The sequence below is a fragment of the Dermacentor silvarum genome, chromosome 7 (assembly GCF_013339745.2).
Source record: "Dermacentor silvarum isolate Dsil-2018 chromosome 7, BIME_Dsil_1.4, whole genome shotgun sequence".
NCBI lineage: Eukaryota > Metazoa > Arthropoda > Arachnida > Ixodida > Ixodidae > Dermacentor > Dermacentor silvarum.
Window position 1 is genome coordinate 157475254 of NC_051160.1, and position 25179 is coordinate 157500432.

General features: G+C 47.1%; 1 protein-coding gene across 5 annotated transcripts in view; it reads left to right on the forward strand.

Moving 5' to 3' along the window:
- Positions 1-25179, forward strand: part of LOC119458616 (kinesin light chain) — a 441510-nt gene that overhangs the window by 360124 nt on the left and 56207 nt on the right. For 2 of the 5 annotated variants that reach the window (XM_049671311.1, XM_049671308.1), the window contains exons 3-5: positions 7039-7294; positions 15316-15634; positions 24288-24561. The exons of 1 other annotated variant lie outside the window; for it this stretch is intronic. In XM_049671311.1, coding sequence (XP_049527268.1) covers positions 7039-7294; positions 15316-15634; positions 24288-24561 — 849 coding nt within the window. Of the gene's footprint in view, positions 1-3539; positions 3827-7038; positions 7295-15315; positions 15635-24287; positions 24562-25179 lie in introns of those variants that run through there. 2 more of the 5 variants (XM_037720457.2, XM_049671309.1) reach the window with 2 other exon arrangements.

Sequence of the window (25179 nt, forward strand, 5' to 3'; positions counted from 1 at the left end):
CATCAAGAACAGCACTTTGTCATCTGTGCTTCGCTTGTCCCATCCTTTTAACGCAGAGCAGACACCAGTCATCTATTGATTATTGGCACCTATTGTCTGACACTAGAAAAATTTTGGTACCCTGCACAAAAAATAGCTTGTTGTGAGAAGGGCATAGGAATGCGGGAATTTTTTTCAGGAACACTCAAGAGTATCCGAATTGCGATTAGTGTCCGCATAAGATCTGTTGTTGATGTATCCTGCTTTTGTGATGCGCTCATCTGCATGCTCCTACGGACTGAGGTACAGAGTAACGCAGAAGACACGCGCCGTGCATGGTCTTATAAGCCATGCCACTGGCACGGTTGCCAGACGATACTTGGTCCTTCTTTTTTTTCCGTTTATTAATGTACACATGTATTAACGAAGTTCACAAGTGCAAACATTGGTCAAGTCACTTGTCAGAAGTTTGTGTCGTATGTCAACCGGGAAGGGGCCAGACGTTGCTGTGTCGACCGTCATGGTTCTAGTGGCAGGGCAGGCGTTATGTTGCTGGTGCTGCTGGTGAACGTGGCAGACACAGGGGTGGGAACGACAGGCGATGCAGGGGGAGCTCTGGCCTCATGCTTGTTCCATGGGTCAAGACATACTGTAGTGTGCCATTTTTTTTTCTTGCTACAACGAGAGGACTCACTCAGTCCGTTGGCTGGTCGACTTTCTTGATGATGCTAGCTCTAGCCATGTCGTTGAGTTCGGCCTGTAGTGGCTGCCGCAGTGCCAGTGGTATGTGACGGGCAGGTTGCACCATTGGCCTGGCAACTTATTCAAGAACCATGTAATATTGTCTGCTCTAGCACCCTGTGCCGGGAAACACCCCCTTGAATTCCTGTAGCGTCGCATTCTGTGTGTCGTTCATTTCAACTGCTGAGACACGAGTCACGAGACCAGATTCTTCTGCTGCTTGCAGACCTAGAAGAGCCAGCCATGTCACTTTGACCACAAAGAGGGTAAAATATTTCTCAGTGTGACCAATTTCCAGCCCCAAATTCGCTGTACCAACAGGCTTGGTCGAGCTGCCATTGTAGCTACGTAAGGTGACATTACTTTTCAACAGAGTAGGTGGTCTTGGTCGAGCTGCCATTGTAGCTACGTAAGGTGACATTACTTTTCAACAGAGTAGGTGGTCGTTGTAGCTTCTGAAACAGCGAATATGGTCCCAGGTTAGCTTGGGAACCCTGTGTTTACTTTTACTTTCAGCTGCCACTGTGCAGAGCCTTGTGTATGAACAGTTACGTGCCAATCCTTTGCAGTGGTAGTGGAGAAGGCAAGCACGTTCAAAATGTTGAATTGCTCTTCAGAACTGCTGCGATTTGGCAATGCCAGCACTCAAATTTCTCCTCTCAGCTGATGGGCTGCACCCGTTGTTGGTTGGCATTGGCACGTTCTGTGCTGTCAGCCTCCACGTGAGAGTTTACATGCATTTTCTTTTTGTTTGGTCAGCAAGCAGTAAGGTGGTTTTTCTTTCTGCAGTTGAGGCACATTTTTCCCCAGGCGGGGCCTCGCCGTTGTCTGTGACTGTGACTGCAGCGTGTGCATCTAAATGACGTGGAGGGCCGCTTTGTGCTGCTTGTGGTGTGCACACTTGGCCTTTCTGATAAGCCGCACTCTTCCCACACACGACATTGCTGCTCCACTATCTCAGTTGCCTTGCACATCTGAATGGTTTGTTCTAGTGTAACGTCAGTCTCGCGTAGCAGCCTCACCCTCAATTTTTCATTGGTGATTCCATAGATTATCAGGTCTTTTTTTTTTTTTTTTTTAATATAGAATCTGTTATGGTGTTGGGCTGCTGAGCACTAGGTCGCGGGATCGAATCCCGACCACGGCGGCCGCATTTCGATGGCGGCGAAATGCGAAAACACCCGTGTGCTTAGATTTAGGTGCACGTTAAAGAACCCCAGGTGGTCCAAATTTCCGGAGTCCCCCACTACGGCGTGCCTCATAATCAGAACTGGTTTTGGCACGTAAAACCCCATGATTTAATTTTTTTTTTTTAGAATCTGTTATGGCTCCAAAATTGCATGGCTGGGCCTTGGTTTTGATGTCTCGAAGAAATTGTTGAAATGGCTCATCATCGTTTTGCCAGCACAGATTTTTCGAATGTATCATTTTTTGGGGGGAGGCAGTACTCTTCACATTTTTTTCGCAACCTTGCTGTACTTCTGTCGGTCTTCTCCATCAAGCTTAAATGTATTCAAGACTTCTAGCGCTTCTTCTCAGGCCACGTGCAGAAGCAATGCAACTTTTTTTCGCCGTCCGACTTACTCAGGAATTCTGTGGCATGAAGGTACAAGTTCAGCAGTGCTCAGGTGTATGTTGACTGTGCCATGTACCGTGCCTTCGTGATGCGCTGAGCTGCACGCTTGGCACGGATGGAAGCACAGAGTGTAACACCGAAGATAATGCAGTTTTTCATGTTATAAACCATGCCGCTGGCATGGTTGCCAAACGATTTTAACAATGTTAGCCATGACTGCCATGCTGAACTGCGAACCATACTTTACCAGACATAATAAGGAGACCATCACCTTCACTAGGCGTGTTTCTCTTGGGCCTTTTAATAAGTGTCTTTTGTAATGTTGGAGTGTGTATGTGCCACATTTTTGTTCCTACTAATACAGAAAAAGGATTGGAAAGTACCCCTATTCAGCTGTGGAAACCTGTGTGGGTTGGCGCATGATGCAGTGGTAGCACAAGCAAAAAAAAAATTAAATGTAAGAATGAGAGGCTGGTTGAACAATGGTGGTCCTCTCCATTTTAGCTCGTTGTGGTTACTGTTGTTGATAAGCGGCTGGGACAATGCCCTCTGCCCTTGAAAGTCATGACATCTGCAGTTACTTTTGTGGTTCAAATCGTTGCCCTTCTGGCGGTTCCTTCACACTCCTGTTGGTGGCCGGCCTATTAAAGTAGCACAATAGAGCAATATGCCAAATTTCATAATCAGGCTTTCTTTTGCATACATTTGACCCAACCAAGGTGGCCGAATTCCTTCTAATAGCACCTTGAATGGGAGAGCTGCATCTTTAAAGCTCCGAAGTTGCGAGAAACTGAGGATGGTAGACATTGGGGGGGGGGGGGGGGGGGGTAGGATCAGTAGGCTCTCTCAACACAGTATTTAAGAATCTGGTTTGAGGTCTGCCATCTTGGTTCGGTCAGACGAGATGCATTGAGATGCACGCTTGCAGGCATTGCATATCATCTACTGTCGCCAAGAGATGGGAATGCTGTGGATGAGGCTGAAGATTAGACAGAGAAATGGGATTAGAGAAACTGCGCACGTAGACCAGTCTGCTGGTGCTGCAGGAGAGTAGCTGGCGATTACAGTTTGGAGGGACCTTTTTCGCACAATAGACCTTGTTAAACTCATGATGATGATCGTTTTGTGTAATCAGTTCATTATGTCTTTTCCTGTTAGTGCACAGTCTTCTGAATATTGTGGTAGATTTGCCCAGGAAGGTGCTTTCCTCGCTCAATCCTTGCTTGTCCTTGTGCGTGCAGAAAGAAGATAGAGACGCTGGGCAAAATGACGGCCATGTCGCAGGAAGACATCGTCAGCAACACCAAGACGGTGATCCAGGGCCTGGAGGCCTTGCGCAATGAACACAACACGATCCTGTCGGGGCTGCGCAGCTCTGTGCAGGCGGTGCAGCAGTCCCAGCAGCAGCAGGACAACAAGGCCAGCCTGGTGGCCGAGGAGAAAGCCCAGCTGGTCCAGAAGTCCCTCGAGGCACTCGAGCTGGGCCTGGGCGAGGCGCAGGTCATGGTGGCACTGGCATCGCACCTTCAGGTGGGTGGCGGGGGTGGCACTGCACGGTTGACATGGCGGTTGTGTCTGGCTGGACGAAAGAGGCCGAGGGTGTGTGAATAGCAGTTTCGAGATATGAACCCAATAGTGCCAGAAGCGAATTGAAGATCGAATACTGTTAGAGTAATTTTTTGAATAATCAACAACTGTTTTCGCAATTAATATAAAACGGTGTTCACATCCTACTCCTGTATCCATAATGTTACCGAGCTTCTGTCACATTGCATGTTATGAAGCATTGTTTATTAAGAGCATAAATGGAGTGTTAGGTACAAACGAGCAGTTCTCATACACATGACTCTGCGACAGTGTGTGTGGTCTCTGTGTAGCTGGTAAAGCTTGGCTTCCTGACTGGCATAGCTTGCTGCACTGCGTAGTTTCTTTGTTTTATGTCTACAATGAAATTTATCATACTTTTTCTACAATTTTATGTTTGATTGTACACAGTTGATATTTTGAAATATTCGAAAACTATTAGAAAAACATTCCTGTTTATTAATAGTGACTATTTGATTTTAATACCAAATCAAATGAGACACTGTTCAGTTCGTTACTGAAACTTTTCAAATACAAACTCACACTCACCTAAAAGAAACCCTTCATTGTAGCTCCATCTAGCTGGGGGGCTGCTATTCCGGGCACTATAAAATTTCACCACGTTGTTAGGTTCCACCACGTTGGCATTTTGAGTGAATAAAACAATACCTTGTAATTCGACTTTGTCTAGAATAGCCCCCTGATCTGGGATTCTAGGGTGGATTCAAGGTTTTCTCAGTGCAAGCACCAAAATTGGTGCATGCGCTACTTTTCTTTGTGTAATTTTTACAGCTTATAGTAGGTAGTGTTCCCAGCGCTTGTCTCCGCTGCTACTTCTCTCCAGTGACACAGCTCCCTCAGCATAATCGAAACCAATCAGTGGAGTGTAGCATCAAAAGGAGGCAACAAACCCTGCACAGGTGTATGTACTGCATAGACTCAAGTGCAAAAGGCACACCTCATTTGTAGGCTGCTTGCTCCAAGTGCAGAGTAAATAAAAGTGTTAGTTTTTTGTAGTTTCTGCAATCAGAAAACTAATATGTCAGATTGCAATCATCATCATCAGCCTATATTTATGTCCACTGCAGGACGAAGGCCTCTCCCTGCGATATCCTATTAGCCCTGTCTTGCACTAGCCGATTCCAACTTGCGCCTGCAAATTTCCTTTCTTCATCACCCCACCTAATTTTCTGCCGCCCTCGACTGTGCTTCCCTTCTCTTAGTATCCATTCTGTAACCCTAATGGTCCACCGGTTATCCATCCTACGCATTACGTGGCCTGCCCAGCTTCATTTCTTTCTCTTAATGTCAAGTAGAATATCGGCTATCCTCGTTTGCTCTCTGATCCACACCGCTCTCTTCCTGTCTCTTAACGTTAGGCCTAACATTTTTTGTTCCATTACTCTTTGTGTGGTCCTTGAGCTTCTTTGTTAACCTCCAAGTTTCTGCCCCATATGTTAGCACTGGTAGACTTTGCTTTGGACACTTTGCTTTTCAACGACAGTGATAAGCTCCCAGTCAGGATTTGGTAATACTCTAGGTAAAGAAGGGCTTTCGACTTACCAGCTGGAGATACGGGCATCCGCGGCAACTACCACGGCAAAAACGTGGTTTACTAACCATGTGTGGGCAAACGGGAGTGGCGGCAGCGCCTTCTGCACTCGCCGCTTGCTGGTGACCAAAGAGACTCGGGCAATGCCAGAGGGATCTCGCATGACACGCACTGTGGCACTGATAGTGCTTGCGATTCCTGTGCATCGCCATGAAAGAAGGCTCCTCCTCTCTCCCCAAACCTGCTGTCGCTTGTGACCGACGCAATGTTTGCCGTGGGTGTGAACATCATGGTACATGAGGATTCTCAGAGGCTTTCTCGTTTAGAGTCCTCGAGATATGTTTATTTTGAAGCGTGAGCAGCATGCTGGAATGTGTGCGGTGCCTCTGAAAAAAGATTTAAAGGAAAGTGGAAGTGCATAAAAAAAAAGTCACAGTTTCGCCCGAAAGGCGAAGCATCGATTGCGATAGCAAAATAGTAGAGAGCTATACGAAGCAAGGATACAGTAGCGCACCCAGGATCTCTGCCAGGGGGGGGTTGACAGTTTGCCAATACCATCTAAACAGCACTAATTTCAATTTCTTCACGGGAAATTGTCAAAAAATGCACTTTTTGCAAGTGTGCAAACGATTGCGCGTCTTACATCTTAGTTGCAGTACTCAAATGCGTAAGGAAAGAAAAGGGGTTAAACAAAAGGGGGGGTTAAGTCGGCCTCAGGGGGGGGTTACAACCCCCGAATCCCCCCCCGTCGGTGCGCCACTGCAAGGATAGTAGTTGAATGGGCCGCATAAAGTTGTAAACATTTGCTTACTAACTAAATAGACAAGCACGGTGCTTGTCTATTTGTCGCTGCCAAAAAGCTGCAGTTGCCGGGAGGTGTGAGAAGCAGTGGGGGATCTTTTAATGCTATCGCGTTCTATGCCTAAAGGCGTAGCTTAAGCGTCTCCCAATTTTTGTTGCAGCTATTTTTTTATGTTAAAGCAGACTTTGTGGCATCTCTCACGTGCTCTTGGGACAAAGGAACGACAACACAGTAGTGCAAACAATCAAAAGGGCATTTGTTGCACGTTTCATACACTAATGCGTGCTAGCCGAATTACTACGCTGATGTGCGCGCGACAAATTGAGGAAGTCTGGCTCACCGCAACCGGATGGCGAGCGAATATGTTCGCCCCATGCTAGACACCATCGCCTGCTCGTTTACGTGTACGGTCACGCAAACGGTGGCGTGTTTGAACGATCAAGGTTCGTCCATTCCGGTGTCCTGCTCCTAGCCTCGTGAAGCGGGTCGACGCACGCGCGAAGCTTTCGCGCTGCCCGCCGACCTCACGCCAAAGGGGAAGACCCTGCTCCCTCGTGCGCCCAAGTAACCCCGCCGTTAGGTGGCTTTTTAGCAGTGCAACACTTGCGCCATCTCTCGTCACATCTACGCTAACCGCTGGCACTTAGGTACGCAGGGAACCCGGAGAACAGGAGACGCGAGAGCCATGCGGGAAAAACAACACCAGGGGAGGGGACGCGTGAGAGTTGCGCATCCCCACAGCTTTGAAACTGAAGCTTTGCATATAGTGTTTTGCGCAACGTGCCTTCTGTCTAATGGCTGCAGGCGGTGGAAGCGGAGAAGCAGAAGCTTCGCGCCCAGGTGCGCCGCCTGTGCCAGGAGAATGCGTGGCTACGTGACGAGCTGGCCAACACGCAACAGAAGCTGCAGGCCTCGGAGCAGGCGGTTGCCCAGCTCGAGGAAGACAACAAGCAGCTACAGTTTGTCAACTCGCTCAAAAAGTACGACGACCTGTCCGCATCCACCACATCTGTGGCCTCCTCCTCAGCTGCCCAGGGTGACGAGTCGCAGAAGTCTCAGAGTGAGTCGTAATTCGTGTTTGTTGATGATGTGTCTCTTTGCTGAAATGCTATGCTGCACTCCAGCACAGCTACAAGTTCGTTAAAAAAAACCATAAAGAGAAAAAATAAATTTCTGGTGTATTAGCAAATTAGCCACACACAAACTGCCACAAACCTGTGAAGTATTTACTTCACAGGTGTGTGGCAGTCTGAGCAACTGATCCATAAGAGACAGCGAAGCTGCAGAAGTGAATCGTCGCAGTTTTCATTGGAAATGACATGTTGACATTGACGGAAATGACATTGACACGTTGACGAACTCTAAATCACACAAACACGCATGCTATGTGTTGGTGTGATTTAGTGTTCTTTCATGTGTGAGCAAGTGCGCTCCCTTTAGAACAATAAAGCCGTACCAACTAGTCCACCAATACCTCCTCAGCGAGAAAATGAAGGACAGACTTCCATTATTAAAATTTTCGTGCCAAGCTTCGTAACGCCAGTACATGTGGGAGGTCATGGATTTGAAAGTATTTGCTCGTATTTGGACCGTCGTGAAGCACTAAAAGTTCTTGACACTGGCTCAGTTCACTTTTTAGCTCCTCTCAATATACAGTGCAGTCCATTTTCGTCGATAAGCAGCTAACTGTGCCAAAGCAGATGTCATCAGAAGCCATGAAGTCATGGTGAGCTTTTCACAGTGAGAGTGGCTGTGTTGGTGTATTGAAGAAGCACAGTTTGCTGATTCAGTGCAGTTTTTTTTTTCTTTTAGTGTCCTTTTAAACCTTTTAATGTCACCAACGTACCGGTACGTTTTGGCATTTCTGTCCCGCCATGTCACTGACATCAATCAGATAGGAATGCGAGGACCATACCAAAAGAGCATTTGCCATTATCCGTGTCATTTTCTCCCTTTTGCATAACCAAAAATAAACCCTTGTTCTCATTTTGTAATATCAGAGACAAAAAAAAAAAAGACACTGGACTGCGTCACCCCTGAAAAAAACACGACATCGAAAGGGTTAAAAGCACTTATTTATTTATTTATATACAGGATACTGCCGGCCTTAGTCTTAGGCCTTGGGCAGGACTGGACAGTGCGATATGCAGATGAACAAAAAAAAAAATGAACAGCAAAAAGCATTGCAAGAATTCAATACATTGCAGTAAACATATTCCCTGTCCACGTGAGCTGTACAGAGCATTCCAACGATAAAGCTTTACAAAATTTCAAGATATTTTAGATTAGAGATATTCGCTGAACCGCACAAGCGGTACAGATCATATTGATAACAACGCAATATTGATAACAAGGAGTAAAAAAAAAGTCGCATTCATACTGGTATACTGAAAGACATCGCGCAAGCTCGGTCGGTTGAGCAGCAAAAATCTACAAAGAATAATCACAAGCAAGCAAAAAAAAAAGAAAAATTACATTTATATATATATATATATATGTGTGTGTGTGTGTGTGTGTGTGTGTGTGTGTGTGTGTGTGTGTGTGTGTGTGTGTGTGTATGTATGCATACACATCAGGCGCGTAGCCAGGGGGGGGGCTGATGGGGCTTCAGCCCTCCCCGAAATTTTTTTGTGCTGGCATGCACCGCCGACCAAAACTACCACTGACGTCGGCAATCATGCTGGGTTTGGTCTACAATGTCCTTTTCACGCTCGAAAAGACATTTCGGCACGAACATTGCGAACTCGGGCTGGATTTCGTGACAACGCCCTTGCATCTGGAGTCACGTAACGCAAGGAGCCCCATCCGAGCACAAACTTTCAACGGCTTTTCGATAGTGAGCGGGCGCGTTGCGGCATCTCTTGTTTTTTTTATGCAATTGGCTATAGTATAAAAAGTTACTGCTCGTTTTCATTAATTCTGTTAGAATGCACAGCTCTATGTATAACAAAACAGCACACAAAATTTTACGCGATAATATTTATTACACGGAGAGTTATCACTGTTCGCGCAACTGCACATAGCAAAAAAAAAAAAAAAACATGTTTTGAGAAAAAAGGGTTTAAAGATTTCAAATGAATGTTTATGTAATAAAAAACATCAGAAACGCCTAAAATCCAACAGACTCTTAGCTTGGGCCCTCCTTGGAAGCGGCACGGTCTCCTTTTGAGCGAGCTGATGCACGGATTTTTTTTTCTTGCCTGCTTTGCGTCTCCACCTGAGTTGCGCACGGCCTTCCTCACACAGCAGCAGACACTGGTCAGGCATGCCATCGTCGTGTAGTGGCCGTGTTTTTAATATTTCATAGAGTACACAGACTTTCTTCTTGAGTGGATAGCGCTAAATCCACGATGTTCAAAAAGCGCACGAAAAAGCACACGCGACACAGACGCAAACGCCACGCTAACGCGAGCAAAGTAAACAGAGTGTGCTGTATCGCCCCGTAGCCCTCTAGTGGAATTTTTTAATGAACTTAGAAAATGACTTGCACTTGAAAATGAACTAAAGCATACTAAAATGACGTAATATGCATTCTGAGAGACATTTATGATGAGGTAACAGATTCCGTTGTATCAGAAACCTTCAGTTTCGGTTTCGGACGCATCTAGGAGGGGTTGGAAAAATCGCCAGAACTTTTGAACTGCTTGAGCTATCAAAATAATTCTTTTTTCTAAATATTCTTCAATAGACAGGGAATCTATAAATATTAATTTGAAAAAAATCAATTTTTTGAAAAAATCGGTTTTCGAAGGTGGTGACCTAAGATTTTCAATTCTAGAACTTTATTGGGTTAATGTTCTTATAAACTTGGGCCAACATGCGCGCACTGGAATGCTCGTGTCCAAGCCGTTCCATAAATGGAGGCGCGCGCTCGCTATCTCCCACACACACGAAAATACTAAATATCACCGTGACTGTCAGCTGGACCAGGGCAGGCAAAGTAAAATATGAGAAAACAGAAGAAAGTGAACGGCCTATTATTGAGGATTTTTTCTTTTTTTGCGGGCGACAAGGTCTGGCTCTCCGTGGCCACAGGGACAGGGGCCCTATGGATTTAAGCAATGCCCCTGCTGAAAATACAGGCATTTTCAGAGTGCTTATTCGCATGCGAGCTGATTGTAGAGATACATATCTGAAGAACCATTTGGAAAGTTGCCCCAGTATGGCCTAGTATTTAAGCTGAGACGCACAAAACCAAATTATAGAAATTTGTGGTGACATTATCAAAGAAAGTTAAGATTCAGAAGCAGGCTGCTTCTCCATACTTCCCGACAAAACGACGGACATCGCTGGAATCGAACAGCCTACTGTTTCTGCAAGGTACCTAAACAAGTATGCCAACGACATCAAGGGAGTGTTTTAGGTTTTAGCACCGGAATAGATGCCCATCTCTCACTGCGACAGCAGGTTCTATGTAAATGTTTAAAAACTGCTGCAGCTTATAGTCACCCTTCCAGTGACCACTGCCAGCGCAGAGAGAATATTTTTTTAACAAGAGTTTACTAAAAACTACTTGCACTCTACAATGTCTGTGGAACGCATGGTTAGGCTGGCGCTTCTATACACCCACAGAGACGTCGGCATCAGCGTGTCCGAAGTCATTGACCGCTTCGCTCAACTTTCCCGCCGAGAGAAGTTTGTCCTTTAGATAGCGAAGCAGCAAAAATAATGCAAGTAAAAAGCACTGTTCCTTCAGGTCCATAAGTTCTTAATTATGAAAACGTATGACCGTTCATTAGCTTTTAAAACTGCAGAAAATTTCGCCATTTATTCAAGCAGTTAGCATCATTATCACAATTATCACGCGAATACAAAAATTACGAGGATACCAATAACCAATTTTGACCGACCTCGCTGATTGAAAGCCCGGCCCACGTGGCGTTCGCCAAAAATACACTCGGATATTGGGTAGTTCAACTTACCGCATCATCTGTGGCCTTCGTTTGTCCTTTTCTTTCCTTTTAAGCTACCTGCTTTTATTTCTTTTTTGAAACGAAGGAATAGCCTCCTTTAATTTTGGGTGCAGAATAATTGTTGGCGTTGTGCAGGCAGTTAAATTACACATTTTCGTACTGATTTATGCATTATTCCTCTATTATTCTACCAACATGGCACTGTCGCGACCGCTGCATGGCCCAAGTACATATCACGATTTCTGCGATCATAGTTATGTTGTTGCCTAGTTCATCTGTCTTTCTGTGCGCAAAGTTTACTATCTGTGACTGAGCAACATGTTTATTTGTCTTGTTTGACGCATTATATACACTGATGTTTGCTTAAATACGTAGTTTTATTGGAGACTCATACGTATTCTTAAATATCTTATTGTGAGGTTTTGTGTATGCAAGCAGTGAACTTTGTTTCCAGCGACTCTTTTTTTGCCCTTTAGCGAGTTGTATCTTCGCATTTGTATATTCCATTCTATCTTCGCATTTCTAATATATATTTTGCAGAACTACCACTTTTTATTTGTACTCACTGCTGCGAGTGTTATCTCGGTGTAATTACAATACACGACGAATTACAGCTGCCCCTGCGCAATCGATTGCAACGAGGGATAGCATCATTGAGGTTTCTTCCTGGCCGTTGCATATGTAGAAAAATGTAAACAAGGTTCTTGAATGACAAAGATTCATCAAAATATTTGTCCTCAACTTATTCATTTCATGGCCTTTACGTTTTTCATATAAGCTGCATGCACTGCTTTGCTGGTTTCGAACTGATATTGACCCTTTTCGCGGCGATCCCGTGGGCGCTGCCATATTTGATCACGTGGTGACGCGTCCATTGCTTGCCTCAACTGCCTCCGTTGCCTCCTTGTTTACAACGGAAGTGTATGACGCCGGCGCGGCTTAGAAAACCTGCTTTCGGAGATATCGTAGACGGTGACTAGGTGGACGACACGAAGCTTTGATCACCTGCAGCTTCAGAGAATATGCAAAAGTGCTTTCGGAGCTGATTAAGCTATGTCCAAACGGCGCAAGCAGTGTATATGGTGCTTCTTCTAAAAGCGGGTATAAATATTCATTCCAAGCTTTGCGATTATGAATTCAGTCAGGATGAGTGTGTTTTGCTCTTTGTTCTTTATTCGGCAAATATTTTGAAGCAGTGGCTTGTCAGTTTCTGACTCAGTGAAGTTCCTCGGTGCTGCCACTATCTGATTATTTTCTGCCTATTCGCTCGCGGGTGTGCTCAGTTCCGTTAGATTTGTTCTTGCTGCGCACAAGGCTTGAAACGTAGCTGTTCTCTACATTGTAATACCTTGTAGCAAATATATATTACAGCTAGTAACTTGCTTACTCTTGTGGACCATCACGAAACATTCAGCTTCGACCATTCGTGTGCCATCGGTGTAGTCCGTTATTTATTGTGCATATACAGTGCGCATATATTCAAGTGTGCGCCCATTCATTTATTCTTAATACATCGGCGATAGAGTGGGCATAAGTTTTCCTGCTATTTGCGATAGATGTGTAGAGATAACGTGCGCAAAACTTACTATGACAGGAAGCGGCCCTACTCCCATTGTCATTGTTTAACGAGTGGTACTCTTGCCGATGTTCTGGGATGAAGCCCTTTCCTTGAAGGTTAGCGATACAAGGCTTGCGGATGAGCAAATTTCTGTATCCTCAAGGAAAGCCGTACATCACGAAGTGCCGGTAACATGTTCGGACAGTTACAGCAGCGGTCCGCGAACTTCGCCACACAGATTCATTCTATTCCTTAACATGCCAGTCACTATTTTTGCAGCCAACTACTGCACACGTCTCCAATCCACATTATTCAATCTAGCATGATTGGAGCACAGTGTGTTAGCGAAAACTCAGTTGCATTTCCGACAGCTGATCGCACAGAAGCAAGGTAGAAGCGGTAATGGTTTCGTATTCGTGCACGGTCGCTGAGGAGAGGTATGGTGCGCCGCCGTGAGCGCCATCTTGTTTCTCTAAAAGAAACTGCTCCGCGAAAAGGGTCAGTAGTTCTAAAGTTCATGTGATGTTTTCTTTACTTATTAATTAGACAAAAAAACACGGAAGCATTGATCTCAGTTATTTCTGCCACAATTTTTGGGACATACGAATATATTCTTTTATTAAAACATACATATTTTAATGGACAGTGCATAGCGTTCAATAATTCATTTGCAGCATTTAATATACAATGAAATTGGCAACGCAGTTATTATTCATGCATTTGATCCCACGACAAATTCTATAAGGAGGAGGCCGCGCTGCAACCAGAGCCCCCCCCCCCCCCCCCCCGAACAAAATTTCTGGCTACGCCACTGATACACATATATATAATATCGCTTCGAAATGCTATTCAGCTTGTTGCAGAATGACTGGACAGTCGGGCATTCCACTGTACTGGTGGAGAGCGCATTCCACTCACCTATCGTCCGAGAAAAAGCGGAGCTTTAAAATACGCTTGTTCTGCAAGAAAATTTCTTTATTTTTTTTAATGATTAGATCGTGTTGCACGCCTGGTAACTAAAGTAATATACATATCCTTATCTATCCCCAGCATATCATAATAAAGTAAATACATGTGTTTCTGTCGGTCCCTATATCGCCTTAGTTTTAATGTCTCCAGGTTGGTTTTGTTAATAAGAACATTCATTTTTTTTTCTTGCGCTAAGTACAGTAGGACGCCACAGAGATGAAACAAACACTAGATATGAAGCGTTCACAAAGTGACACACGGGAGCGCAAAATCTGCACTCCCGTGTGTCACTTTGTGAACGCTTCATATCTAGTGTCCGTTTCGTCCCTCAGGAGTCCTACTGTACTTAGCGCAAGAAAAAATGAATGCACACCAACTAGCCCAATTCATAGCTCTTCTTAATAAGAACAGTCGGAGATATGTGCCAGCTATAACAGTTAACTACGAATCTAACAGATTTTCTTTGAATGCTTTCCAATTGTGTAATGTTCTTCAGGGTGTCCGGGTCCCATACTATTCAGGCGTACTCAAGAATTAGTCTACTATATGTTTGCACGCTAAAAGATGGATTTCTTGTGTGGACTGTCGTAGCGACCTTCTCAAGTAACTAAGTTGGCACATTGCCTTTTTTGTAATGAGATATGTGTTCGTTCCATCTAAGGTTGGATGAAATTATGAGGCCTAAGTATTTGTAGCTACTTACCGTAGATAGATTATTACCACTGAAACTGTAAGAAAATTTTAAGGGGTGCCAATTTCATGTTACTGACACAGCAACCGTTTTCTTTGCATTATTATTCATTTGCCACGTGGCGCACCACGCTTCTACCTTGGCTAGTGAAGAATTCAAACAGACCTGATCATTTGCATTATTGACTTCTAGATACAGTATAGAGTCATCTGCAAATAATCGTATTTTCACGTTCACTTCCTTTATTAGGTCATTGACAAAGATAAGAAAGAAAAGAGGCCCAAGGACGGACCCCTGTGGAATGCCTGACCGAACCGGTGCTGATCCAGAACATGTGCCGTTGATGACCACACTTGGCCGCCTTAACGACAGATATGCGGAAATGCATGAAATCAAAGAATCATTTTTAAGCATTGCTTGTAGCTTTAAAAGCAGTTTAGTGTGAGACACACAGTCGAATGCTTTTTAGAAATCTATGAATATACCGATGCATCTTGTAGTACCATGACAGTTAACTGTTGCAATGCAGCAGTGAATAACTTCCACTATAACTTCCTCAAAATTGCATGTTGCAATTTTGAGAAACACATTCACATCGACGATTGACGGAGATAGCGGGACCGACCGTGACTAGCAACCAAGGAGGGACCCAATGGCTACCGATGTTCACATTGGCAAGCGCTACTTGCCTGTCGCCATGCTGAAATGTCCCGTGATTGATGCCGTTTACATCTACTCAAACTGCTATCACCGCGTGAAATAAGCGTCAGCGTATGCAGACATCCTGGTCCTGCTCGTCTGATTCGTTCTGAAGCTTTTTGATCGAAGTGATCATTTGCGACAATTTGCAACTGGTAGCTTTGTGACTAACTTATTCGCCCGACCTCCGCGAGTCACTGGTGTGTATGAGCCCTTAGTGAAAGATGTTTTTGTGGCATCCTCGTACGCAGGTGAGAAACGCGAAGGTGACCCTCCCCTCGACCTGGGTTTCCCCGACGACGAGGAAAACAATCAGGACGCCCTGTCCCCACCTGGAGGTGGGGTTGGCATGGGCCCCATGGGGACCTCCGGAGGGGGGGGCTCGGCTGGGTACGAGATCCCGGCTCGGCTGAGGACGCTGCACAACCTGGTGATCCAGTACGCGTCGCAGGGGCGCTACGAAGTAGCCGTGCCCCTGTGCAAGCAAGCCCTCGAGGACCTGGAGAAGACCAGCGGCCATGATCACCCGGATGTGGCCACCATGCTCAACATCCTGGCACTTGTCTACAGGTACTGCAGAAGGGACTTTGTGACTGCTCACCTGGTTCTCTAGACTGGACTCTGTTTCATACTTAGCAGGCACACGCAGCGGGAGCATTGAGGTCATCAAACTTTCACTCCACATGTTTTGCAGTGCAGTCTGCAACACTTTCTACATATCACGGCTTTATACATATTACAACTACAGTGAAATCTTGTTGCTATGAACTTCATGTTAAGGGGTGATGCAGCTTTCGCATCGCCATAAGATTGATTGCTTGACAATTGAATTTTTAGTTTCTATAACTTTTTGTTCTTTCTGATCACGATATATCTTCACGGAAAACCATGTAGAAGTGCTCTAAAAAATTTGTTGGATCAGCCAAGATGATGAAAAATTTTGTGGGAATAGCGAAAACCAGCCTGTGATAGGAAAACACGACAAACTAACTTGCCGGCGTTTCCGTTGGGCCCAGGAATTTTTAATAATGACATGGCAGACGGGAGCTTGCTACACGAAACACAGACTTTAAACAGACACGCTAGCACGATACAGACGATTTACATACAGACGATTTACATGTACGTGGACTAGAGTTCGGACATATAAAACACGTGCGTAGCACTCATGCGTCACCACTCGCCCGTGTGCATCATCGTTGCGGTGCCCGTGACGGTGGTTGTGATGGTGGAGCGTCGTTGTGGCTACGTCGCTGCTGTCGCGCCGCACCTTGTCGCACCACACCGCTCCTTGTCGCGACGTGGAAGCAGGAAGAAAACAGCAGGCCGGTAGAGCACCAGGCCACTGCTGTAGCTGGCCAGTAACGCCTGGCCTGTAACGGCTCGGACGCTATAATGTCGGGCTCGGTCAGCAGACAGGCAGCTCAGGCGTCCCGGTGGCCAGCAGGAAGCACTGCACCAGGCCGCTATAACAGGCCGCTGGTGCACAGGAGAGCAGAGCCATGAGCCAGATTTATGACCAGGTCCGCACGGTAGCAGGACACCCAGTCGCCAGTCATCGGGCTCGCTCGAAGGCAGGTAGCTCAGGCGTCCCGGTCCCCAGCATGAAGCACTGCACCAGGCTGCTAGAACAGCAGGCTGCTGGTGTGCAGGAAAGCCCAGCCACAAGCTGGATCTCCGACCAGGTCTGCACGTTAGCTGGACACCCGGTCACCGGTACCCGAGCCTTAAACCACCGTTCTGCGTGCTGACGTTCGAGGCTGCCGCTCGCTCTCACGCTCTGCGTGCTCTTGTGTCGCTTCTTTGTCCGTGGCACGTGGTCGTCCTCGCTATCACCATCACTGATTCTTTTCTTGTTGCCACAACACAATCATCATTCCAAGCCGGTCTTTTTGCCACCGCACGCCACTATCCACATCATCACACAACCACAATATCTTTGGAACTCTACAACCAAGTGCTGCCATCTTGGTCTGATCAGAAAGTGCATTTCTTCATCTTCAAATTTGCCGCCGCTTCACCTATCTCTTCCACACAGAAACAGGTGCACAAAAAACAAATGATTGAAGCTCTTTTCAAAGTGTCCGATTGGCCACGTTGATCACGTGACTCTAGCATGCTTCCCCATTGGTCTGCTGCTTGCTCCACAGGGGTGTCATCTGCTCTTTACACCTTGCGAGCTCTTGACTGTCTCACTGCGACGCAAACATCGCAGAAGCATGGCCGATCTCTCCACTTCTGGACGCGTCAGACCCTTGGCTAAGCATTCCGAGCATCGGCGATGTAGACTTTGCAACAAAGCATTTTTTGTGCAGAATCCTCGGACACCCAGCTGAGCTACTAGTGGAGCATCAGTCCTTCAGACTTCCGAGACGAAGCACGTTGCGCATGCAATCCTTGGACCTGCGGTTAATCCTTTCAAGCATGAGCGCCTCGGACTCTGCTATCAAGTACATAGCATGTGGACTCCTCGGACATGTGACCATGCGCGTCCTGCGTGTACTCTTAGGACCAGCAGCCAAGCACATCACACGCCGACTCCTTAAACTCGCGGCTAAGCATTTCGCATATTAAGCCTAAACCCTTTAATGGCTCATACTCGCGGCGTCCGACCGTCCGTCCGTGCCCTGGAACGGTGCCAGCCGTGGCCTCTCCCCCTCACACTCTCTCAGCAATCACGTGATGGCACAGCGCCGGCATCCAACCGTCCGTCCGTGCCCTGGAACGGTGCCAGCTGTGGCCTCTCCCCCTTACATTCTCTCAGCAATCACGGGATGGCACAGCGGCGCATAGCAACAGTTGCGCCGCCACAGCTGTGGCCTCTCCCCCTTACATTCTCCCAGAAATCACGTGATGGCACAGCGGCGGCGTCCAACCGTCCGTCCGTGTCCTGGAACGGTGCCAGCTGTGGCCTCTCCCCCTTACATTCTCTCAGCAATCACGTGATGGCACAGCGGCGGCGTCCAACCGTCCGTCCGTCCGTGCCCTGGAACAGTGCCAGCTGTGGCCTCTCCCCCTTACATTCTCTCAGCAATCACGTGATGGCACAGCGGCGGCGTCCAACCGTCCGTCCGTCCGTGCCCTGGAACGGTGCCAGCTGTGGCCTCTCCCCCTTACGTTCTCTCAGCAATCACGGGATGGCACAGCGGCGCATAGCAACAGTTGCGCCGCCACAGCTGTGGCCTCTCCCCCTTACATTCTCCCAGCAATCACGTGATGGCACAGCGGCGGCGTCCAACCGTCCGTCCGTCCGTGCCCTGGAACGGTGCCAGCCGTGGCCTCTCCCCCTCACACTCTCTCAGCAATCACGTGATGGCACAGCGGCACGTGATGGCACAGCGGCGGCGTGCCATCACGTGATTGCCCGGTAATAATTCCACGGCAAGCGGTTCGGAGAAGCGCCCCAAGAATGTGGATTCCCCTGATACCAAACATCAGAAGAAGAATGAGCGAATGCGCATGCGGCGGGCTAACATTTCACCGAGCACCAAGGCCAGGGAAGCGGAAAGAAAGCCGCAGCAGCGAGTGGCCGCGTCATTGGGCGCCAAGGCCAGGGAAGTGGAGAGTAGACGGCAGCAGTGAGTGGCCATGCCTATTCCACTGGGAGTGTCATGCACAAAAAAAAGAAAAAAAAAAGACATGGCATGGTCAATCGAATGGCCACAGGCTTTCACCGAACACACTTTGGAATTTACAAAGTGTCCTTAAAATTTTAACACCTTGGACTCCGCAATCAAGCACATCATGCTCAGACTCCTTGAACCTGCAGCTAAGCATTTCATGCATCGCGTTTTTATTTTATTTATTTGTTTATTTTTTCTTGATCACAATCCTTTAGCTACAGTGCGGGTCGGGACAATCGAAAGTCGTGAAAAGTAGGGGGTGTGTCTTATACAAAGGTGCGACTTATACACTGGGAAATATGGCATATACGCGTCCATGCACATCTCCGATCACAGTATGAGTGCAAAGACGTCTAATAGCTGCACTGGTACAGTCGCAGACTGATAATCCGGACATGCTCGGTAATTTGGACACCTTCGCGGCACCGCCAATGACCCTGTGGACTTAATGTGTAACGACTACCAAATTTCGGACAGCCGCCAGCTCTACATACGATTATCCAAACTCCATCCGTGACTGTAGCGTACACGGATTCTGCCCGCCATTATCTCCTCTGACAACCTCAATGAGACATGAAGTTTGGCCTCAGAGATACAAGATATCAAGTATGGCCTCAGAGATTACACGTAAAATGGTAATCCCTGAGGCCTTGTCTCGGTCGCAGCACTATGCGTCAGATTAAATTACAAATTCTGATCTTGGAGGCTTTGGCTGAATTGCGAGGTCGCATCAACATCGCAATCATCACATCCTATTCCGGCATCCCAGCACATAGCCCAGCCTCGCCATTTTGTTTGTTCAGTTGGTGTTCCAGACAGCGCTCTGCAGGCTTGTGGTCTTTCTTGTGAAGTTATCGACAGGCCGCGTCAAATGGCACCAATGGTCCCCTCGCAGTCCCACTCCGAATGAGTCTTGAGTCGCTGTCCGAATGACCCCGACTCCGCAACTGAAGAGCCTGAACTGCCGCCTACCACAACGAGCTCAAATGCGGACATCATTGATCACCTGCTAGGCTGCGGTGTGCCAATTCCTGCCGCCGTTACATTGGAATACTTTGCAGACATTGACAGCGCGGTGTTGTGTACCAAACTGAACGATGACGAAATAATTGAGCAAGTTCCCCACCGTCAAGCAGCGACTCTAACTCGGATGATGATGTGCTGTGCCAATCTGACCCGAGCCTTTGCAGTCCTTGCATCAGCATACAGCGGCAACTGAAAACCGGCAGAAATATAGGCGTACTTGGTTGCACGTAAGCGAAAGTGTGTGCAGCAATAAATTGACCATTTCTAGCACAGGGGCATTAGAACGTAAATAAAAGTATCTTTTTTGGGCACATTTGTTTTTTCGGACATTCGATAGTTCAGACTTATTTACGTTCCCTGTGAAGTCCGATTTATAGGTCGTCGACTGTTGTAATTCAGAGCTATTTGTGGGGCTGTTGGGGTGATTTGAGCCCTGTATATGAGACCATAACCAGTCCTAGTAAATGTTCAGGCGTTAAGATATCTAATGACTGTGCTGGTGGCCATTCAGTCATTCAAAGCTCTTTCTGATGTTGCTGTGGCCCAGGTAAAAATGAGCAAAGTATCTTAGCCCCGCCCTCCCCCCCTGCCCTCCTCCTTATCAAGATTCCTGCCTGTCAAAGGCAGGACAAAGGCAGGAATCTTGGTTATCAAAAAGTTACTACTTTGCTTTGAATCTCCTACCTTTAAGAGTGCCGACACAAAATTTTGTAATTTGTTTTGCTTTGCTAAATAACTGTTGACCTTGTAGAGACAGTATGACACCTCGATTCCTCTAACACACAACAAATGAATAATTGCACTGCCCTTTAATGTGACAACGTCAAAACATGTCAAAACAGGAAACAAATGGAACATGACTGTCGTCGTTCACCATGGCTCTTCAAAATGTTAGAGAAATAGGTAGATCATGCTCAGGGCAAATCAATCGATACGGAGGCTGGTGTAGTGGCTGAAACCATACTGTGACTATCTTGCCGAAACGTTTGGGTGACAGGATAATGGGGGTGCGCAGGATGCGGTGCACTCCGAGAGAAGTGACAGCGGAGGACCAAGCTTTTACCGTGTGTCCCGTGTGGACAAGTGCAGAGTGAAAGGGCATAGCATGGCTGACACCCAGCTTTTGGCAGCACAACCATTGTGTGGCTCACTGTGGCTGTTACCAGGTTGACTGACGTGTGTGTCAGTAGTTTGTGATAATACGGGACCACTACCTCAGATTTTGGTTATGTAACAGACACCCTTGTCAACAGGTCTTACGCTGTGAAAGCAGTGTTGCGTTTGGCGTTAGGTTTCAGGCGCGGGATCCAGGGGGGATGTCCGGATGTCCTGACCCCCCCCTCCGATTTCTGCATCGCCTTCTCGCTGACAGGGGGATGGCCCTGTTGCAAAAAAAAAGTATCGCCACCAGCATTCTTCAAAAGTATTTTTCGCGAGTACCAGTGGTATCAGCCATGTAGAAGTAAAGCTAGCTCGCTCACAAGCTTAGTTGTATTCCGCAGGAGTGTGGTGTCGCGAAGTTGCCGTAGCTATTTTTTCTCATGAACACCTTGGACCTCCTAGCGCCTGCCGTGCCTTACTCGTCCCGTCGGTGGCGTCAAATGAACGAGGGGACGTCCCTCTTGCCAAACACGCCGAGGTCTGCTCGAGCGCCTTCGCGCCTGATTAACTTAGTTTCCCCTTGGGGTGCCAACGGTTGCCTCATTGGCTGTCATCGGTTCCGCGACCAACCTGCTTAATGAAAGAGATCTCTTGCTGAAGTGTTCATATATAAATAATAGCAACTAACAGCTAAACTAAGAACTACACATAGGCAACTTTTTTTAACTGTAGCACTCATTGTGATCACAGTTACACATTGACAATATCCAGTACGAGCACAGTACCGTTCGTACGCTACAAGTTTTTCATTGTAACTTCGCAGTTTTATTGTCGTACATTAAGCATAGGAGGCTCAAGCCCACCGGATCCGTTTATCTGAGTGGGGGTTCTCGCGGAGCGGGGCGAAGCCTCGAGCCGCGGCTGCGAAGTGGGGGAGCGTGACGTCAGCGGCCAACGCCAGCGCGCGGGCCTAGGATGGCGTCGCGTGGTTAGAGAAACGGGAGCAGATGCGCGCCTTGTGTAAAAGGATGACGTCGCGTGGGAAACAAAACATGAAGACGCTGGCTCGCGCTCTCGCCTACTACGCCACATCATTATTCTTGTAGGTGGCGTCGTGAGTCTTCATACGCGGTGATTCGCATATCGTAAACAACCAGCGTAGTGGTTGCTGCGTTGGAGCGGACTGTTACGCCCGTATTCGAGAACGTTCCTCTCGTCAACACACCACCACGACTCAAGAGAGAAGATGGCACCGCCATCCCTCCACAGAAGTGGTCACTGAGCTTCATGATCATTCACGGGAATTCATGAGAATTCTTGCGTCTTTATTCTCGATTATTCTGCGCAGTACGACAATTGAAATTTGGAGTCTGATATCTCGGAGCACGGACACGCTAGAATAATTCTTCCGACTGATACTGTGTAGAAACTCGACTGTCTCTAAGTTTTCAATAAAAACATACCCACTTACTGCAGTCAGCAAAAAATAATTGTTCAATTTTAGTTAATTGGGCTGCTCACAGCGATAATTATCATCTCACTTTTTGCCCCCCTAGCCACATAACTTATTTGCACAGGTGGTCTTCGCATGCCTCCCAGTGCCTAACTTTAAGAAAACCATAAAGCTTAGTTTTTAACACCCTGTATTATCAGGCGCAGCCGCCATGCACATGGCTGTATTGGGTAACGTCCTTTTCCTATAAGTTCGGAGAAACCGATACCTGGCTTCGCTACAGGTCTTCTTCCTCTTTCTTTGGTTTTACGTGCCAAAACCAGTTCTGATTATGAGGCACACCGTAGTGGAAGGCTCCGGATTAATTTTGACCACCTGGGGTTCTTTAACCTGCACTACAACGCAAGAACAACGGGCGTTTTTGCATTTCGCCTCCATCGAAATGCGGCCGCCGCGGCCGGTATTTGATCCCGCGATCTCGTGCTCAACGCCTGAGCTTACTGAGCCACCACGGAGGGCTACAGGTCTTGCTTTAGCCGTATAAAACGCGCGTTTATCGTGAGGAAAAACGGTAAATTTCAGTAAATAAGAAAGGCTACTATCATCATCACCATCATAATCATCATCATCATTGACAGAAGCTGACCCCCCCCTCAGAAAAAACCTGGATCCGCCCCTGGGGGTTTGAGCTGGTGCCATTAAAAGAGTATGAAATTCATGATTTCTTGTTTGTTTGAGGAATCTGGCACCATACTGTTAGGGAGTCAGCACGCATAAGCATAAAAAAAATATAAAATTTTGCTTCGGCAACCATTTCATAATTGGAGACATGCATTGCTGAAACACGTGGTTTAGCTAAGCTCTAGGAAATCATTCGGTGCTTGCACTTTCTAAAGCCTCTTATTGTGGCTTTAGAAAGTGCAAGCACCTAAAGCACCCATTATGAGGAGAAAATGGAGCTGGGCAGGCCACGTAATGCATAGGATGGATAACCGGTGGACCATTAGAGTTACAGAATGGATACCAAGAGATGGGAAGCGCAGTCGAGGACGTCAGAAACTAGGTGGGGTGATGAAGTTATGAAATTTGCAGGTGTAAGTTCGAATCAGCTAGCGCAAGACAGGGGTAATGGGAGATCACAGGGAGAGGCCTTCGTCCTGCAGTGGACATATATATATATAGTCTGATGATGATGATGACTTTCTGAAGCAGCCACTACATTTTCTTATGTAATGGTTAAAGGGGCCGTGACACCAAATTTTTGAGCTTGAATTATGCATTGCATATTAGACGGTTTGCATTCCTCAGCAAGCTAGCAAAATTTGAGCGCATTCGTAGTGGTAGAGAATGTGTATTAAAATTTTTTTATATTGCAGTTGAATTGCACACTAGTCTGGTAAGGGCAACATTTACTGGTGATGAAATGAAATCGCACCCCTAGCAAGAGCTCCCTGGAGTAACGGAAGCCAGTGTTGAAGGCCATGCTCTTGTGTACTACAAGTGCCAAAAGCAATTGCAGGAGCAAGAAGTACGTCATGGTTGCCGTACATAATTTTGTTTTTGCATCTGTGTCTCCGGCGCTGAGCCCGAGATAAGTTTCTGCAACCATTCGCCAGCTTGTGCTGCTTTTATCACCTATGTGAAAGAGCTGCAGGTACAGTTCAATGGCGACGCCATCGCTGTGCCGTTGGATGCCAGAATGTGTGGAGAAAGACGTTCAATGTAGTTTCGGACTGTTTATCGGAAGACGACACGGTAATGGCCTTACACTTCCCGATGTCACTGAATCCATGACAAAATAGCAGTCGCCTAGAGGCAGGGATTTCAAATTGAACTTCCGAGTTTAAAAATGTGTGCTGCGAGGCTAGTTTTTTTGTGTGTGTAACCATATGTTAGCCCCTCTACTCTCAGTTGCAAGGATAAACTGGGAATAGTTTGATGACTGTATCATGACCCGCTGTAAGCATGCAGCAAAAAAAAAGGGATGCAGGTCTTTGACGGAGTCCTTCTTCTGTCGCAGGGACCAGAACAAGTACAAGGAGGCGGCTGCGCTGCTGAATGATGCGCTGGCCATCCGGGAGAAGACGCTGGGCGAGAGCCATCCTGCCGTGGCGGCCACGCTCAACAACCTGGCCGTGCTGTACGGCAAGCGAGGAAAATACCGCGATGCTGAGCCCCTGTGCAAGCGCGCCCTCGACATCCGCGAGCGGGTTTTGGGCCGAGACCATCCCGACGTTGCCAAGCAACTCAACAACCTGGCCCTACTCTGCCAGAACCAGGGAAAGTACGAGGAGGTGCGTGCATGTCTTTCATATACACCATAAGGATACCACGGGGAGCTCTTCTACCCAAATACAGTGGAACCTTGTTCATTAGACCTTCAAAATTATTTCAATAAAGCTGAGTTTGATGTACAGTCAGCGGCCGATTTTTCGGACTCCCAAGGGGCCGCAAAAAAAAGTCCGAAAAATCAGGCAGTCCAAAAAATGAATGCATATATTTTACTGCCCCCAAGGGCTCAAATCGCCACAGGCGCGTCCGAAATAGCTTGTAAGGCCTGCCGGTACACTTATTAGGGGTATCGGTGCTTGTACTATGATGGGAGACGGTAGGTGCACACGAGTATAATTTAGGGAAACATGCAGTGTGCCGTGACAATTGCCCCTTCCTACTAATGGTATGCTTCACCGCAATACTTCCCGTATGCTTCACCGCGTAAGACTGTATTGAGGCGAAGCTGACTTTTAAGAACCGTCATTTTTCAACGCGCCGTGCTTTCCGAGCTCTGAAGCCATTGGCGAGGATTAGAAGGGCAGAGTTGGTGCCATTGCTAACAGCGGGGAATTGTTTAAATGAAAAGCATGGCACCGAACAGCAACAAGCTTAGTAGCAAACGTCGAAGCAGGTAGGGC